This window comes from Cydia pomonella, chromosome 4 (genome assembly GCF_033807575.1).
Source record: "Cydia pomonella isolate Wapato2018A chromosome 4, ilCydPomo1, whole genome shotgun sequence".
Classification (NCBI taxonomy): domain Eukaryota; kingdom Metazoa; phylum Arthropoda; class Insecta; order Lepidoptera; family Tortricidae; genus Cydia; species Cydia pomonella.
Window position 1 is genome coordinate 20,534,492 of NC_084706.1, and position 20,905 is coordinate 20,555,396.

Consider the following 20,905-nt stretch of genomic DNA (forward strand, 5'->3'; position numbering starts at 1 on the left):
GCATTTTTTAGATCATAATATTGATAATACGGTTGCTAAAAGATATGAATATCAATTTTGATGCGATGAAAATATATCTTATACCTTTAAACGAGCAATTCTTGTATATCTGTATTTATATATTTAGGGGATCTCAGCAACGGCTCTAATGATTTCGATGAAATTTTCTATATGGGGGTTTTTGTGGGCGAAAATTCGATCTAGTAAGGTTTTATCTCTGGGAACACGCGCATTTTTGAGTTTTTATTTATATGTTTTCCGAGCAAAGCTCGGTCTTCCAGATATTAAAATAATTAATCTAGTGTCACAATAAGAGTGACGTTTTCAATTGTGAAAAAACCCTTTTGTTAATATAAAAAATCTTAAGGCATTTCTCTAGTAACTAAATTCGAAACTTGATTTCATGATTTTCGCTCGATAAAAATATCACCAACATATTAGGTCTAAAACGCACCATATTTTTTTTTAACAATTTTTGCACAAAATTTAATTTGTGGTTAAGGAGAGGTTAAAACTGGGTTGATTTTTTTAAACTCCTATGAAATAAATATGATCCATTGTTGGATTCAACTATCTGAACATATATATACGTAATACATTTATTTAGTGATTGGTATGACAGTCTTGTAGAACAAAACGTTATAAGTACATTTTCTCAGAAATCACAGGTAAGTTTACACGAGTTTTTTGCCATACTCAAGTTTTGTTGGATGCGTGAAAAATAAAAACACTTTTTTGTTCTTTGGCGTACCTATTTCATATTAGATTTGTAGAAAATAACTTAACATGTGTTGAAATTTTATTATAAAATTCTTTATACTTTAGTCTAAATTTAACAAAAGTAAGTAATGATGTTATTTGAGTTGACATATTATGAATTTAATAGAACAAACTACATCAATACTTGTACTCTATGCCCTTTGAATCAAAATGTAAAATCTATCATTAAGTTATATACCTAAACCTTAACCTATACATATAAATTCATTTGTGTAGCCAAAGCTATACCCTGCTGTATATAAGGTGCTAATAAATTAGTAACCGATATTTTAAGAGATTGCACTTCACATTCAAACAATTAACTTTAAATAGAAATGAAGAAAACTTTTTATATATTTTCTTTGTTTTCATTTACCGAACAAAAAAATAAAATATTACGTTGCAACGCTATTATTTTAAGGTAACAATAGCAATAGAAACGCAGGTAGACAAGCTGCGATTTGTCTGTGTTTGATGTAGCCCCGATTCAATCCATAGTGTATATGTAGTTAATCAAAGATTACATCGAAACCTGTTTGGAGAGATTTCGGCAACTTGCTTCACGTAGACAACTTATGTAGGTGGAGTATGGTACGTCCTACTTTCGGCACAGAAGTTTCACGTTAAGTTTATTTAACACCAATAGAATGTTAAAGACTAGATGATGGGTACTGGTAACCATTGTGAAGCAAGTTTTCACAATGTCTTTCCGACATACCTTTAGAATAAAATTGTTACATTGCAGTACAGTTGTGCAATAATAACGCTCTTTTGTTTGATTGAGGTAAAAGAAAAATTGATGTCGATAATTAATTTAATTTTTTTAATGCTAAAAATAAAATAACAATATACATAATGGATATATACAGAGGATTACCATAACTAGCTTATATCTAAAATAGACCCTTGAGGCATTGTACCAAGGATGCTGGCGGCATCTCCTTGTTGTATCGCAATACTGATACGTTGTGCGAGGAAGCCGCCAGCTCTTCGGTCACCAGTTACGACAACCAGACGTTTCGCGATTTCTCCAAAAAATTTGCGCGTGGTGGGACCCCATGAATTACCAATACCGATTAATTAATTACTTACTAAATATAAGGAGCTTTTAAAGTGAAAGGAATTGAATAATAGAAAAAAAGGTAATTAAATAACAATAACAGAAATATAAATATTTAATATAAAAAATCTAGAACTTCAAGATTAGCAAACAATCTTGAACCTAACTATATTACCTAATCAAGGACAGGGACCTAACCGAAAAAATTATTGTACCTAAATCTTATTTTGTTAACGTACCCTGCCTCAAATTTGCATGACCACTTTGTAAATTGATATTGTAATTTTTTGTTTCACATTGTGTTCACATTTTTATCTTTCGGACCGATTATTTCCTAAAATATTCATAAAAAAATTGTTGTTGGAGGTACCTACCCTAAAAGATTTTTATATGTATAAATATGATAATCCATGCCAAATTGTGGCTTTCTAGCACTAACAATCACGGAGCAAAGTCGCGGAATTTTTATGAATAAATCAAGCATTTACATTTAAAAAAAAAATATCGACGCGAGCAAGACAAATAATAAATATATTTGGATCAAAATGTAAGTTTGCCCTCTGTAATTTTTGAACGATTCGTAACACCCTCCAAAGTTTTATTAATAACGGTTACGTAAAGAATTACTTGTATATTTAAGCGGAAAATTTAATTAAATAGACGACCGAGTTTACCTGTATATCCTGGAACCTTTCTGGAATCTAATATTAGAAATTGTAGGTACTTGATAATAAACTAATGAAAAGGTAAAGAGATAAATGGTAATGAAGCATTTTAGATAACTAAATTGATTTTATTTATCGTTGCTAGGTGATCAGTATAGAATTAAGTATTAATTTATGAGTACTATAGCAAAAAAAAGAAAAAAAACGTTTATTTAAATTTATAAAAAAAATAGATATATAAATGATTTTTTTTAATAACACCACGGAAATTAACAAATAAAATAAGTAAAAAAATTCATCTAACCAAAATAATACGAAGGATATGAAAAATTTCACCTAACACGAGCTACGGAAATTAAAGACAACTTCAAAATTCTTAAAAAGTAAGTGCCACCGAAATCAGCTCATAGTCTATTTTGGTAATTTAAAAAAGAAACGTGCCACGGAAATCAATTTTGCAAAAGAAAAAGTAAGCTGGTAAAGTCTTGCTTGTTCCCTACTGGTACGAGTAAGTAACGGCCGGAATAAGACCACGACCAATAAAAATGTAACCGAAAATTAATATATAAAAATACACAAAGAAATCCGTTTAGCTTTTTCTAATAATTATTCATCTAACAGTTGAAGTTAATAAAAGAGGTTGGGAACTTGCCTTGAAAGAGTGTGCTGCGTAGAAAATAGGTCAGAGGATGGTGTATCGCATCAGCATAATACTGTAAAGAGATACGATATATCTGAGGTGGGGAATATAAACGCTCGAGGTAGATTTCTGATAAACTATAATAATATTTTGAAGATCAAATCAGTATAATACAAATATCGACTATCGTTGATGCTTGCCGCTTTCAGAATTATTCGCCTGCAGATCTTTATTCCTTTAGCAGGGCGATAGTTCTGAATTCAAATAATCGTTGCCAGTTATCTACCATGAGACCTCCCACGCTCGGGCTGACGGATATCGGAGCTGTAATTACCCCGGACGAACTAAGCCAGGTTATAAGGTATGCGCCTTAGTCCGCATCCATATACGCAATAGTAAAATGCTTATCAAAGGGAAAACATCCAAATAGCCCAACTCTATTCACTTTTGTTGTTATGAAAAATTCTTCAATTCATTTGTAAATTACTTCAAATGCACGCTGAAAAGTCAAGCGACTTTTTCTTGCGAGTGACAGCCACGAAAACAAGTTAATTAAAATTTTTAGCGGAATCAAATAGGAAATGTTACTCTGCTTTGCCTCTTTCTAGTGGTTTCATTTTCGTTTTAATTTCCTTTGTAAACGTTTTTGGTTCAAACATACTCGCTTAAATGTCGAAGCGCTGATGGCGTAGCGGTAAGAGCGTGCGACTTGCAATCCGAAGATCGCGTGTTCAAACCCGACTCGTAGTGCTCGTACCAATAAGTTATTCGGAACTTATGTATTAAATATCATGTCACTTTTCAGTGAAAACATCGTGAGGAAACCGGAATAATCAAAATAAGGCCTAGTTTACCCTCTGGGTTTCCTGACCTTCCAGGAAGTCGCTTTCGTAAAAACAACTCCCTCTGCTCCGGTCCGCTTAGTAGGCTAATAGTGTCTACGCCAATTCTTGGGATTAGTTGCCTAGCGGACCTCAGGCTCCCATGAGCCGTGGCAAAATTCCAAAACAACGCGAGGAAGATGATGATACTCACCTAATGTTATGTGAGCGCGATTGATGATTATAAATATAGCGATAGAATATTACTGTATCGAATGATGTATTAATTTACTAATAAATTTTGTTTTCCTAGTTCATTATAATATATAAGTATTCATATTTATATAGAATATTAGTGGTAATATGTATTTTTTTTATACTACGTCGGTGGCATACAAGCATACGGCCCGTCTGATGGTAAGCAGTCTCCGTAGCCTATGTACGCCTGCAACTCCATGTAAAAACTTAGTGCTTAATTTTATTGTTTGTTAACCTGTTGCTGGCGGTGCGAACCTATAATTGGCTCTGTGATATTTATATATATAATTTTTTGTTCAATTGATAGCTAATAATTAATAAATAAAGTAATTATGTTCAAGTATCGGTAACTATGCCAACGGGACCAATCATGTGACATTTACGACAAAAAAGTGGCTGTGACAGAATCGGACAGACAGACGGACATGACGAATCTATAAGGGTTCCGTTTTTTGCCATTTGGCTACGGAACCCTAAAAATGGAGTATTTTGGATATATCACTGATACCTGCTGTTCTCCCGCTTTGCACGGTAAAAATTAAATGTCCTGTTTGCCTTTTTTTGTTATTAAACGTGTTTAAAAATGTACTACAATTGTTTTTAACATAAAAATATTTATGTTTTTCCCAAGTAATGCATTGTGGCGCCATTTCTTTAAAAACAGAAAGTAATGAAACGTCAAACTTATCAGCTCTAGGATTCTTTTTTATAATATAATGTTGCCAGTTTTTAGGGTTTCGTAACCAAAGAGTAAAACGGGACCCTATTACTAAGACTCCGCTGTCCGTCCATCTCTCTGTCTGTCTGTCCGTCTGTCACCAGGCTGTATCTCATGAGCCGTGATTACTAGACAGTTGATGACATTTTCACAGATGATGTATTTCTGTTGCCACTATAACAGCAAAAGTACGAAACCCTCGGTGGGCGAGTCCGACTCACACATGTCCGGCTTTTTAGAATTGATGACAAATACTTATTTTACATTATTTGTGGTATACGTTTTGTCGTTTACGTTGATTGAAAAAGACGATTTCGTATTATTTTCAATGTTTTTTTTTTGTTACAGATCAAATTTCAAAATGACGACGCAAATATTAAATTCGACGCAAAGTGTTTTAAAAGACACTTACGATTATTACCTATGGACATTATCATTGTCGGGTAAGTTTCACACTAACTTAATTCATTATTAAAATACACACTTGTGCATAGCCGCCCCCGACTTCATAATTAGTGTGTAATGACTGCTGCAGTTTGGCGAAAAATCCTGCGTAAAGTCTCAGAAATTGAAGTTTTGTTCTCGATATTTTCCTGCTCCAAAACTTAACCAATCGTAATGAAATTTTGGGAGCGGAATGAAAAAGAAATTATCTGTGCCTGACTGTTTTGATTATTGTGTTTAGTGTTGCCGATTTTGTATGCTAGGCGTTTGTTTACGGCGCATTTATTTGACCATTCTAGCGCTGTTAGAAGTACTTAACGTAGTTCTTATAAAAATATGAATATCAAAAAAAGCATAACTTACAGACACAGATACTGGTAAAATTTAACTCATTTAAAAATATATATTCATCTAGGGAATTCAATCCAGAGAGAAAAATGTCGAAAAGTTTTGTATGAAAAGATTACCACTAATATTTCCTCTTAAATCACTTAAAATATTTTCTCACATAATTAACTTTCAAACTGCTTTCATTTATATGGTCGTTATAGGTAGCACTAGAAGATAAGAACCAACATTTTAGTTCAAAATGAAGTATCCCAATAAAGCTGCCTTATGTCGGAGGTCAAGTCTCATTTTGGGTCGCTAAGCCAGTTGAGTAAATAAGGTATTGAAATAATTTCATCAAAAAACGACCGTCTCTACCTTAGACCATCTCGCTCCATACATGGCTATATGTATAATAACTTTTATGGGAAGTATGCTAAAACTTGTCATCCACATCCACATCGAGTTATTATTACTATAGAAAAGCCATACCAAACAATGGAATTATCGCAATCACAACCTGTACCACGTGACCAAAACGTTGTAAGCGCCGTTAAATTCATGCAATTCGCTTACGCGTTTAGGTCGCAAGATTCACGCTTCGCTTCTATGGTTTGTTGTCAAAACAACAGCAACTGATGGCGCAAAAACTGGTTCTATGTGCCGGTTCCAACGTAGTGATAGCAGTTCAAGGTCATTAATGAGTTAAAATGGCTTAAAACATAATACTGACACAAAACACATATTAAGCTGACTGAAATATTTTTAAAAACATATTTATTATGGTACTAGTAGTAGTAGCATTCATTATCAAATCACCAAAACCTACGTAAACTTAAAAAAATTGCTTCTTACTTTTGGCGATATCTAACTAAAAACCACATAAATATCCGTGTATCCATTAACATCGCTTTCTAATCTTATAATTAGATTCTTTATCGGGCTCACCATCGGTCACCATATCTAGTCGTTGCTGTATCAAAATATATATTACGAGTATGTTCTATTATTTACTGCATAAGGTTTCTTTTCAATCGGTAAACTGAATAAAGATGAGACATTAAAAAATTATTGTATAACCGCATCAGTGGTAGAATTAGACCACGCTAAGTTGGCAGCGATTCCGACAGCTCAGTGTTATTTTAAACGTCAAACACTTGTACCGTCCGGGCGATCAAAATTGCTGCCAACTTAGGTTGGTCTAACTCTATGTGATATAATATTAACGCTTCGTATAACAGTTCGCGAATCAACTTTTAGGCCGACACTAATCTGTCCATAATATTTAACCCGTTAACGGGCAAACTTCGATTTTATATGGCATAAATGACCAACCTATAACAATTATAAACTTAATTTCAAAATGACAGGATTCAATTTTCTGTGATTTCTTATACTAATTTCACATTATGAGTTGTGACCTTTTTATGGCATTTTGCGCTAAATGTTATGCATTGTATTGTCAACATGTTTTTGTCATCCGTGTTTGTTTTGTCATAAATAAATGTATTTTCTTTCTTTCTTTTTTATACTCGCCTGACCGTTAAATGGTTGACTTCAATCGAAAATCTCGCTGATAAACAAATATTAAAGCCCGACCAGTAATATATGATCATTGTTAAGAGGGCGCTGTTATTCTCATGCATAGGGTAACAGTTCACTTTAGTATGAAAAATGTAGTTCCAATGAAATTCCGCAATATGGCGCGTGATCATATATTACTGGTCAGGCTTTACTTTTATATAATTTTATATTATACGTTAAAACATGCAATTTGCTCTCTGATAAACCTAGAATCTAGACAATTAGGTATCAAGATGGAAATGTGATTTCTTGGTAACTCCAGAGGTATTTTTGGTAACGCCAGACGACCCGATTCAAAGAATGATTAAGACACGTTTAAGATCTTGGAAAGATCTTTAAAATATCGATAACTAAACGACGTGCCAAAATTTACGTTTATTTCGATTCCGCTGTGATCCCAGTAAGATATATGCTACGCGCATGTAACTCCTCTGGAGTTGCAGGCGTATATAGGCTACGGAGACTGCTTACCATCAGGCGGGCCGTATGCTTGTTTGCCACCGATGTAGTATAAAAAAAAGGTAATAGTTCATGTGTGACCTCGAAAACCGCTGCAACTATGTACCTAAACTCGAAGATCATAATTATTTTGATACTCGTACATAATGTTTTGTGTTGAAAATATCCAGTTCTCGAGATTGTTGCGCAAACGGAAGCTGCATCTAATGATCACTTTCACTTGGCAACCGCAAAACCAAAGTGACGTATTATTTTACGGAATACAAGCGCGCTTATCACTCTTCTGATACGAGAAGCTTAATGTGATGTTTTATGTAACTAGCTTGATAGTATGCGGTCTTTAACATTTGCGTTTTATGTAAACGGTCTATTGACCGGATAAAAAAAAGCGGCCAAGTGCGAGTCGGACTCGCCCATGAAGGGTTCCGTACCATTTATGACGTATTAAAAAAAAACAATTTTCGGTGGAAGTTTGCATGGTAATGTATATATCATATATTTTTTTTAGATTTTTCATTCTGTTATTTTAGAAGTTACAGGGGGGGGGGGGGGGGGGGGATACACATTTTTCCACTTTGGAAGTGTCTCTCGCGCAAAGTATTCAGTTTAGAAAAAAATGATATTAGAAACCCCAATATCATTTTTGAAGACCTATCCATAGATACCCCACGCGTATGGGTTTGATGAAAAAAGATTTTTTGAGTTTCAGTTCCAAGTATGGGGAACCCCCAAAATGTATTGTTTTTTTTTTTTTCAATTTTTGTGTAAAAATCTTAATGCGGTTCATAGAATACAATCTACTTACCAAGTTTGAACAGTATAGCTCCTATAGTTTTGGAAAAAAGTGGCTGTGACATAAACGGACAGACAGACGGACATGACAAATCTATAAGGTTCCGTTTTTTGCCATTTGGCTACGGAACCCTAAAAATGGCACCTTGTAATAAAATGGCGTGCGGTTGCGATAATTGTAATTTTTGTTTTTTTTGTCATACTGGTGGTATATGATGCCCAGGTAAAGCCTGACCAGTAATATATGATCACGAGCCATATTGCGGTTTTTCATTGGAACTAAATTTTTCATACTATTGGCCCGATTCGAACTTTTAGATACGTCAAATATATTTGCTAAAGATAAGAATATATGGATTAGATATCGAAAATGAAATTTCTTCAAACAAAAACTTCACTTTTGACACTGACATATGAAATTTATATCGTATCTTTAGGGATTTTTGACGTACCTATCTTAAAGTTCGAATGATTTGTCATTGAAGCACACTATATATCTACTGTTAATATAACTACCCCTACCAACGTCAAAATTGTTACTAATTTAAAATCATTGATCTGCAATATTTTTTTTTTTAATAACTATTACAATGATATTGCATTTTTTTATGAAGGTAAGCAAGGAAAAATATTTTATTTTTGTTTTTGAAACCTGTTAAAAACTTATTTTTATTTGAAAAAACTGTTGTTTGAAGCCTGAATATATTTGTAAACCGTAACTAAGTATCTGCCCTGAAATGATTAATTAGAACATAAATCTGTTTAAGCCCCAATACTTACCGGAATAAAGTTTGATAGATCCAGTTTGGAAGTTACGACTCCAACAAGACGATAATAAATTAACTAACTAAGACCCTTGAAATTTCCGAATTCGCATACACATTCTCAAGAAATTATTAATTAGTAGTCAATTGAAAACTTAATTATGTACTTACGGTTTCCAATTGGCGATAGCGAATTATTTGAATTTCATAAATGAATTTGTTCACATAAATTAATTAGCATTATGTCAATTCATAGGTAAGCGTGCATAAGGTATCTTTATATATATATATATATAATCGCGGAAAAATATAGTTCTTAGATACATTTTTTTGCGATTTAAATTATTGCAAATGAAATAAGATAAGATAAAGTTTAATAAGCTCAAAAGTATTACACCTTATATATAATTTCTTACATTAAAATAGGTATAAACCTGTGCTATAAGTAGTCTACTTACCAGTTACCTTCCATTTGTCTCTATGTACTTTATACATGTATTATTTACAATCATACTGTAAAGAAACATATACACAATCTAAGTTAACATGAGGAAATATTAATAATAATCTAATAATATCATAAAAATATTTGAAATAATCTGTGACATTATAGGAAAAAAAAAACTCCAGCATGCGTGAGTGCGTGCGTGCGTGCGTGTGTGTATGTGTGGTACACTAAATTAAAATAATAATAAATCAGCGATTAATCGATTGATGCATTTTCTATCTCACTCATTAGACTCACAGTCCAATTCAAACATACACTGATATCAAAATGACATCTAACTGATTTCTAGTAATTGTCAAAAGTGACATATCTTCAACCAAAAACGTCACTTTGACACTGACAGATCAGTATTATATTGGAAACAGATCGAATAACTAAAATTCGAATTGGCCTGTGTGCCTTAATCACAGCTCAGTCATAAGCCGAGCTCGTTCGAATAAAAAAACCGGCCAAGTACGAGTCGGATTCGCCCACGAAGTGCTCCGTACCATAACGCAAAAAACGGCAAAAAAATCACGTTTGTTGTATGGTAACCCCACTCAAATACTTATTTTATTTTATTTTTAGGGAGAATCAACTTTTTAGCGTCACTCGTTGCCATGGTTACGATTAGTTGTCCAGGGGACAAAAGTTTATTGAAATACAGATTTTATGGTACTTAAATGTATCAAACTTGCGTTTTTGTGGTCGTTATAACCAATGTCCATAATGGGCCCCCTACTAAGCATGTTAATAGAATGGCATACAATGTCTCTTCAAACAAACTGTGCCACTGTTGTCCCTTGGACAACGGGACAGGATAACAAAACAAAAAAAGTTGATTCACCCTTTAGTATTTGTCGTTATAGCGGCAACAGAAATATATCATATGTGAAAATTTCGACTGCGTAACTATCACGGTGAATGAGATACAGCCTGGTGACAGACAGACGGACGGAAAGTGAAGTCTTATAAATAGGGTCCCGTTTTAGCTAAAACGGACCACTAAAAATTAAATACCTCTGTACAAAATAGGCACCAGCCAAACTTAATTTCGCAAGAAAGTTTGATCCATAAAACAATCTTAAAGATTGAAAACTATTTTAAGCGTTCCCGTTTTAAGTTCTTTGACAGAATTTGTGCCGGAATTCGCTTTATTAATGGTATTTTACGATCTAGAGCCACATTTGAACTTTCAAACTATGTGTTTACTTATACACAGCATCTTGAGTGCACTTATATTTATAAATTGGCTCTAGTGAGCCATGGCAAAGAAATTAAAAACAGAATTTTAATGTTCATAATTGTGCTGTTTCGGTTTTAAACTTTTTGTGCAAAAAGAGGTATAGTTTATTTGTCTAAAGTAGAGAAAATATGACTGCGCATATTGTTATACAAAAATAATTACTTTAAAACCTGGTCTCACGAAATCACCGATATGATATATATTTTTTTAATTTAACCCTAACCCTATTAATAACGTCTATTTTCTTTACTTTTATTTTGACAACACCTATAAAATTGTTGACATACCTAGTCTTTATTCGACTAAGACCAAGGGCTCGACTCAGGATTTAATAGACTCGAGTCCCTATCAACATAAACATTATGAAATAATGTACTATTAGCGCTGATTTATACTGATAATTATTTCTCATTTGTTTCAGACAACAGAACAAAAGGATGGCCGCTAGTCGACTCCCCCGCTCCAACAGTATTTTACACAATATTGTATCTATTCATCGTATGGTCAGGACCCAAACTCATGAAAAACCGGCAACCCTTCCAATTGACTTGGCTGTTAGTGCCTTATAATTTGGCAATGGCGGGTCTGAATGCTTACATAGCCGTAAGGTTACTCACGGCGTCTTTCAGATTGAGATATAGTTATATATGCGAGCCTTGCCGGCAAAAATACGACCCTGATGAATTACAAGTAAGTGTCCTGATTGAATCCCAAGCAGCACATTAGTGAATTTTGCAGCTTATCTTATAGCTTTATGTTCTAAATGAGTGGTTTAACAGTGTTTGATAAAACTTATACCTTTAAACACAACTCAAAATTGTATATGAGTTCATCCTGTCACTTGTAGTTGCTTAGGAACGCTTATTGTTTCTACTTTATTACTTATGGTTGGGTAAAGTCGATTTTGCTACTTAAAGTTGCATGCAGGTTTTAATTGTCACTGAATAAGAAGCAATAGTGCTATATAAGGCCCTAAAGTCACTTATAAGCAACTTCTACATATAAGTGGGAACATACCCTTATTTGGAACTTTTAATTCCAAATGACTAGTATAATAGAGTAGTATATCACCAATAGTGGCTAAAGAGATAATTTTACGGCCCTTTTGGAACCTAAAGTGATTGCCACTTTAAGGGCTAGAAATACTCTTATTGCCACTCCAACGCATAATTAAGTCTCAATAGGAGGTTCTTGAAAACCAAAAGCAGTTATTTTCACTTATTTCAAACCACTAACGATCTAACAGTTCCAAAATTAGGTCATATACATAATATCCTATCAAAAACATTTTCATGAAAATGTTGCCAAGACGAAACCATAAGGCTCGCACTGTCAAAATGTTATCAGATTTCTCGTAGAGACAAGCTTCTAACTCTACAAGCCCTAACTTCAGAAACTCTACAACAAGAGTCAAAATATGTGGCATGGCCGTTTCGCTACTGTCACATGGGCGTAAGGTGCAAAATTTATTCACTAAGTATACTTGTAGTAACGAAACGGCCAAGCCACATATTTTGACTAAGGTGTAGAGTTTGTGAAGTAAGCGCTTGTAGAGTTAGAAGCTTGGCTCTACAAGAAATCTGATAACTTTTTGACAGTGCCCTTATGGTTTCGTCTAGGCAACATTTTCCATGAAAATGTTTTTGATAGGATTTCACTTCTTTTTGTAAGTGTCTTCTTTGTGTATTGTCATAAGCATGACAATCTTCCATCCCCTAATATAAATGGTAAAGTAAGTAGAGTAAGTACACTTTATTGGACCACAGAAGAAAAAATCAGTAACAGATTTACAATGTAAATAAAGGTAGCAACAGGCGTTCTTATCGCTGTGAGCGATCTCTTCCAGACAACCTTAGGGTAGCAGGATATAAAGAACAAAAAGCTTTAGTGACAGGTAGTGCAGGAATACATTACAGGAATAAGAAGATTACACATTACAATGAAATACATACCAATGGGTACAACCAAATAGTTCAATATTTATCAGATACATATATAATGGTTGGGGGAAATTTACTATTAAAAATCCCCAAATACGTATCTGGGGGCATCTTTTATACAATCTTTTTTTTTTTACTGATCCCCCCTACAAACTTTCCTCTATTCCCCCTAATGCCCTTTTCCTTCCCTTTTCACCTTTACGGGTGATTTTGGGGTTAATAACTATTCTATATCCTTCCCTATAGGAAAAACTATCTACACACTAAATTTCATCTAAATCGGTTCAGCGGTTATTGATTCCCCATACAAAATTCCACCCCCCTTTTCACCCCCTTAAGGGCTATAAATTTCCAATTTTTTTATTTCTTTTGTTGTTTGTATACTAATACTATGCTACATACCAAATTTTTGCTTCCTAGGACTTCAGGAAGTACCCCAAGGGTTTTGGTGATCATCAGTGAGTGAGTGAAGTGAGTCAGTGACGAAAACGGGGTTTTTCCGATACGAACAAAATCTGAAGTATAAGAGCTATGCATCTGAATTTTTTTATGCTTATTAAGTCCACTATTTACATTATATCCCGAGAATTTTGTTTATCTGGTATAATCCAAACCCAAGTTATGAGGGTTCAAAAAAACGACGAAGCGCTTTTAGAAAAGGTAGGCCATGCGCTTCGCTTTACTCGTCTTGGCGGGGGCACTACCCTGCCTCCAGATTTATTTTTCCTATTGCGGCGCCTCCTCTGTCAATAGCATTCACTGCTTTGCCACTCGCAAGATACAAATAAGTGATTTTCAGACCTGATAGTTCTAAATAGAGAACAAATAAGTGAAAATAAACACTAAAATATTTTTTATTCCGCCATGTTTACAAATGGAGTCCTTGAAAATGAATTATTTTAAACAGAATTTTATCACACTGACGCATAATCACAGACCTTTGATAGTTGTGACGATGTTACTTTAACATTGTACGTAACCTACAATCATTAGGTCAGGTTTTTAACAGTTTTATTTCTTATCAGTATCAATTCCTCATTTGATTTAGCACTCTCCTTTTAAATATTCCTGGATCAAATCAAAGGCGCATCGAAATTTACAAAGAAACCATACTATAGTTTCACAGTAAAAAATCATTCCCAAGGATTTTGTGCTTATTTCAATTCCTGTATAACGTGAAGTTTTCATCACTTTACCAAACAGATATGTACATCCAAAATTAAAATGGCAGATCACATTCACTTTTAAAAAACACAACTTATTGTCTTAATTGTTGCCACGCCACTCAAAGGAAATTGGGCGTCTCATTTATCACTCCTTGACCGAACTGAAATTGTAATACATTCATTCGTTCAATATAAATCGTTCACTGCGCATAACTATCACCCATAGTTCTAATTGCCACTTAAGGTAATCGAGAGATCTCTTATGGATTCAATTTAGAACCAAAAATAGGCTGCAATTTTTCTCCTTTTTGGTCTATATTGGGTCTATATGGGTTCTTTCCACCTATATAGAACTTAGTCATGGCTATATATTTCACTTAAGTATCTAAATAGATATGATATACGAGCTATTTCCCACCCCGTGTGCTACTTGGGATATTATCCATATTATACTTGGATTACACAAGTATATTGCCTATATAACACTGGTCTATAACCGCGAAAATCGAAGTTCGTCAATTGCGGGAATTTTTATCTATCACTCCATTTAAGTCTTAGTAAGAGTAAATGAGAAAGATCCCCCAATTTGCGAATTTCGGTTTTTGTAAAACCGAAATTCGCAAATTAAAAATGCATAAAATTCAAAAAAATATTCTGCAAGTCGGCCTCGAGGGCTCTTTTAGAAGTCAATGCAACATTTATAGTAACATCATAACAGTGTTAAGATGACTCGGAAAATAGGTATTGTATTTTAATAAGGGCAGGTGTCTTCAACGTAAAATATAGTTCGAGTCATCCAAGATGACGCGCAGATTTGTCAAATCTAACCTTTAATAACATGGCAATACGAATCAAAGCACGCGTCTAGGTATAATAGGTTTAACTAAGGCGGTGTATCGTTGTTCCTACGTAATTTAAAATAAAGAAAACTTCACTAAGGCGATTGATAAGAAGTTGTTTTTCAAGCAGCGTCGGACTAATTGAAGGCTTGGCTCCATTGCTGGTACCTACTTGGACGGACTTAGTAACTCAAGAACATTTATTTAGTCTCTTAGTTATTTATTAATACTAGCAAAGTCCTGTAGGTTCCCGTAGAAGGCTTTTAGTGAGAATTTCTGTAGGATGTGATGGATTGTTCGTTATTGAGCGCCATTACCACAGCTAAGTACAGCGGGCGGAGAAATTCAACCCCATTTGGGCCTTTGATTAAATAAGAGTACATTTAGATGACTACGCTACGCTACGGAGCGTTAACGATTGGCACGTTGGCTAAGCACCCTAGATGACGCAGTTACCCCACCTAAAGGGGACATTCGGATGTAGACCACAGCAGCGTAACTGCTGCAGCGTTCCTGATATGTTGCCGAATGGTTGTTGCGATTAGAAACTTCAAATCGTCACTCAAATAGTCCAGAAGCTTGACAATGAAATTGGTCATTCCCGTTATCGCTTTTCGCAACCCTGTATAGCACAGGCAATTATATGTCAATCTGGAGAAAGTGCCAAAATATGTCTACACGACCTTATTGCCCATATATTAAGGTGTTTTATACCTTGATTGTGCCAATAACACGTCGCTACAAACCGAACGTATCCTTTAATGTTACTATTTGTAGGTATTAGACATTAGTAAGTATAACCTATTAGTTACCTACGACTGCGACTACAACAATAGATAGCTATTAAGGGCCTGTTTCACAAAGTTTGATTAAAGTATTGGATTGCTAATTAATAAACTACAGCCTAATTGAAGATTGTGAAACGCCAACGATGAACTTGTTGGTCAGATAAGTGGCAAGTAGCTTATTCAGGACTTTACTTGGACATTGTGAAATGTATTTGTCACTTAATTTGTGTAACTACAGCGAATAATACGTATATATATTGATTGGACGCAGTTTAACGAAAAGGATATATCCTCAAACAAATTTCTTTGTAATGAATCACTAATTTATTTGACACAAACTCAAAACCTAATATGCAGCAATTTTTGGGTCGGATCCTTTTTCCTTAAAGATAAAGATAGTTTATTACAATGCGCTTATGAACGTCAAATAAAGCTACACCGGCTATAATCCTACACCTTTGCCCGAGGAGATTTAATTCCCCCCTCAATTGGAGGAGGATATCCCGATAATTACATTAATTTGTTGTGATTAATAAGTACCATCGCCATAAGTTATATCGGAGCGCCTGATGGGTGCTCAAAAATATCTGAACACACATCCTAACGCCTTGACAATAGAGGCGTGTTCAGATATTTGTGAGCACCTCGGTTGGTTCTATATATCTGATGGCAACTGTGCTTACTAATCAATTCCTTTGAAATAAATGAGCTTAAACTTTCATTTAATATACTATGAAATTCTTTGATTGTTTCAGATAGCAGATGCAGTGTGGTGGTATTACTTCTCGAAGCTTCTAGAATTCTGTGACACATTCTTCTTCATTCTGCGGAAAAAAGACGAGCAGCTCACCTTCTTGCATGTTTACCATCACTCCACCATGTTCAGCTTCTGGTGGATCGGCATCAAGTGGGTGCCAAGTGGGTCAAGTAAGTAGAAAAGGACAACAAACATCAACATATAAATATCATGGGATAATTTTATAAAAAAAATCCTAGTCCCAGAGTAAATTCAATAAGGCTTGTGTTTTTAGAACTAGACCACGATATATATTGATAAATACTTAAATAGAAAATAGTTAACATTCATAAATCAATAGGAAACATTTATAACTCACTAGCTTCAAATATTTGAGATACACACAAATAAATGCCTTTACCAGGATTTGAACTCGGGACCTTCTGCTTCGTAGGTAGGCTAGGCTAGAAGGCCGTTAAGATTCACTTCGGCCGCTTCTCTATACCAACGTAGTCCCCATTTTCCACTCTGGATATTGACATTATGAAATATATTTTTATTTTATTTGATGTAAAATAAACCGTAGCTACAAGTATGTCGTTTGACTTTTTTCGATTATCTGATCATTATAACAATTAGGAGCAAACAACAATTTTTATACAAATCTTTAAATGCTATTACTTACCTACCTCAAATAAAAATGAAAAAAAAAAACAAACGAAGGGGCTCTTGGGCAAATTTGCTCGATACATCTGATTGCGTCAAAATGGTGTTTGACGATCCTTTTTTGAAATTCTTCTTATTAAGTTTACCATATCTATAATAATTCAATGTTTTTTTTTAGAACAATAATAACTACAACAATAAACTGCTCTGATATTTAGATTAAGAAAATATTTGTAAAATTTGACGATTTAAAAGTGCTTGTTGCTAGGCCTATTGGAATAAAGAATATATTGACTTGACTTGAATATTTTCAGTACTATTTATATCCATAGAGGAAAATGAGGATTGAAAATATTTTGAGACAATTTGATGATCACAGCTATGCCCCTTTGATTTTTTCTTTTGATTTTTTTCGAATTTGTAATTATTATAAGAGGAGCATTTAAAATTTTGTATGAAATCTGTTTTTCGCACCCAGTTTTCACAGTAATAAAACTGTAGTCATGGCATTCAACCATCAACAAATAATATTTTTCAGTTAGCTTGGTACGGTGATCTGTTGTGCATATTCGTTGCTAAGCATCGGCGGTGGCGCATTGCGCAGGCGCGCAGACTTACGCGCGTAAGGTTGTATACCGCTGGTAGAATGGCGAGTCGAGTAGGTCGACACAAAACAAATTAACTATTTTTTTTTTGTTTTAATTCCAAGTTTGAGAAAAGCACTATACAAAATCTGGGCGAGAAACGGGGTTGCAGGCCGCGTATCTCTATCCGGCCTCGCTACGCTCAGCCGCTTATATCTACTTGGCCTGCAACCCTACGTTTCCCGGCCTCTATAGTAATGTACTATAAATAGGTAGGTGTAAACAATCCTTTAATTATTGCTCGTATACTTTCGCGAGCCTTCGACAAAATTGATGAATAACAGAGACTAACAGATGATATCCAAAACAAATTTTCTGTTTGTAATCTATTTAGTTTGGACGAATCAGCGTGGGCTGCTAACAATGATTGTTGCGCAGGTCGTAAGCAATATAAAAACAATATAATTTTTTAATGCAGAATAGGCCGACTGCTTGATTTTAAATGCCATACGTACACCGTCGGATCTCGTTTTTTCGTCGATGGCTGCAAAAATCCTTTTATTGGAACCGAGAACTTTTAGCGTTTGAGACTTGAAGCTAAAGTTTTGGAGACAGGTTTTCTCAAAATTAGTATGCAGACAATGTTTCAGCTGTTAAAACAAAAATGTCTACGGCTATGACAGATGTGGGTAAGGTTTTTTGGTAGAAAACTATAAACTTTTCTTAATTTGATTATCTTAGTATTTTAGCAGGTTAATAATTTAGGTTTATAGTTGCATATAGTAGCAGGTTTATTACTTACTTACCAAAAAAAGCCTAGATTTTGAGTAGGTATACGCCTGTTGCTATCTCTATTGCAAGCGTATAATTATATTGCTATCAAGGTTGCACAGTGACATTAACAACGGCATCATGGGCGGGACAGCAATATGATAATGCGCGTGCAGTAGAGACAGCATCAGTCGTGTCAATGTTCGAAAATCTATATAGAAACCGCCTCTACTTTAACCCTTGATAAAATGTAAATGGACCGAACACTAAAAGGTCAAAGACAACAATATAAGAATTATAAAAAGTTTTCAGAACATCGCGCAGTCTAGAGTGACCGTGTGCCATATATTGAATAAATCAGGATCCATATTTATTCCAGCATTCCTGCCAGCCATGGTGAACAGCGCTATTCACGTCCTCATGTACACCTACTACGGGCTCTCGGTGTTCGGCCCCTCCGTCAGCAAGTTCTTGTGGTGGAAGAAATACCTCACAATTCTTCAACTGGTAAATAATTCTAAAAGAAATTACTATGGCCCCGAAAATGGCCCCGCGGCCATATATTTTCAGTTCCATTCTAGATAACTGACTATTATTAAGCTGTGTATAAATTAATATATAAATAGGTGTGTGGTGGAAAAAAAAATCCCTACTAAATATCACACGACTGGTTTGCTACGGTTTCTCTGTTTTCGAACCCGCTATCTTAAATTATTTTCTTGTGGAAGAATTAAGCCGTTTTGCCCGAAAAAGCGTTTTACATTTCCGGAAACGAGAATACTTAAGAATTCATTAAATATTAATAAGATTACCATTAACTTCGATTCATGAGATACACGCGGCGACTTACTGCATGTAATAAAAAATATTTGTTGAAATTTGAACTTTAATAGCTGCCAATAGAGTTTAATATCATATCCCCTATATATGGCTTCGTATGCGGTAAGGATTTAAGATATGAACGTCTTCTGAGCGTTTGATTGACCAATATAAAAATATTTTTTGTCCTATTCGATAGGAGAAGAATTATTTATTCCATTTCTATCACGTCGATAATTCACCCATTAAGTATATGGTGGATTTATTATTACTATTATATAATAAAAATATTTACGTATAAGAGTGCTAACAAATTAGCTTCCGATATTGTAAGAGATGGTACTTCACGTTAAACAATAGAATCTGTTCAATGAGACATATTTGATTACCTCATTATTACGGTGTTTTAAACAGAAAATTTGCTTTCAAATTTTCTCGAATAAACATTATAAAACCTACCTATAATGTTTCATGCTTAAATATACTCCAAGTGCCGAGTACTACCAACTGTAAAATTATTGGTAACTAATTTGTTAGCCCCTTATATAAATGTAAACACCTTATTTTATTTGTTATGTTACAATACCTTTTTACTTTACAGATCCAATTCACAGCTGCGCTAGTCTTAGGCATTAACGGCATCCGCATGGGCTGCGAGTTCCCCCTCTGGATGCACTACGTCCTTATCTTCTACATGATCTCCTTCATCGTCCTCTTTGGAAACTTCTACATGAAAGCCTATCTTGCAAAGGTTGGTATAATTTTCACATTACCATTGTTTACTTTTTCTCAACTTGCAATGAAATATTTTCATGTCTCCTCCGGTGCGATGAGTGAAGATGATATGTAAATTTCATACAGCCTTACCGTAATGTGCCTTATTTAATGCTAGATCTGTATTGTAACGGTTTTCAATGAACATACTTTTTGAGTACTATGGGGAAGTTTTTGGATAAAATAGTTCTCTTAATAATAATAGCATTAATCCATCTACGCTTATATAATTAATATAAAATTGCTATGACCTGCCACAGCAACTATGCTGGAACGCGGATCCGCGTACGAGGAAACTTTTAGGAAAATATAATCCCGGCACACGAGAGGTTAATAGGAAACAATGCATAATCAGCATAATACATAATATGTAAATTGCTACAGAGGTACCTAAGTACAACATCTCAGTGGATCTTGGCTCCTAGTTTCACTTTATCATATGAATCATGTCTTAATACAGAAAATATATGAACGCCCTAGTGTTTCACAGGCTTTTTTATTAATTCTAGTGTTTTTTTTTTGCCATCTCTATCACTAGATATTAAGGCAATTACTGGGGAACTATAGCTCTAATCCATTTGCCATATAAACGCTTAAAACGTGTTTACTGTATGAAGTTTTGATGTGCGAGTATCCACATTACTTGCTGTAGATTGCACGCTTTACGTGAGTCTTGCATGAGCTACGCTAATTAGAAGCGCAATTTAAAGCAAACATGTTTGCGTGGTTGCGGCGCATTCGCTGGACCTCGACGCAGCTTACCGAAAACCTCGATTCTTAATGATCGAATCTCCACAA

General features: G+C 34.5%; 1 protein-coding gene across 2 annotated transcripts in view; it reads left to right on the top strand.

Annotated features, from left to right (window-relative positions):
• LOC133517451 (elongation of very long chain fatty acids protein 4-like) overlaps positions 1-20,905 on the top strand; it is a 36,823-nt gene that overhangs the window by 15,078 nt on the left and 840 nt on the right. For both annotated transcript variants that reach the window (XM_061850783.1, XM_061850781.1), the window contains exons 2-6: positions 5,270-5,364; positions 11,446-11,714; positions 16,513-16,684; positions 18,894-19,021; positions 19,935-20,084. In XM_061850783.1, coding sequence (XP_061706767.1) covers positions 5,283-5,364; positions 11,446-11,714; positions 16,513-16,684; positions 18,894-19,021; positions 19,935-20,084 — 801 coding nt within the window. In that variant the 5' untranslated portion in view covers positions 5,270-5,282. The remainder of the gene's footprint in view (positions 1-5,269; positions 5,365-11,445; positions 11,715-16,512; positions 16,685-18,893; positions 19,022-19,934; positions 20,085-20,905) is intronic.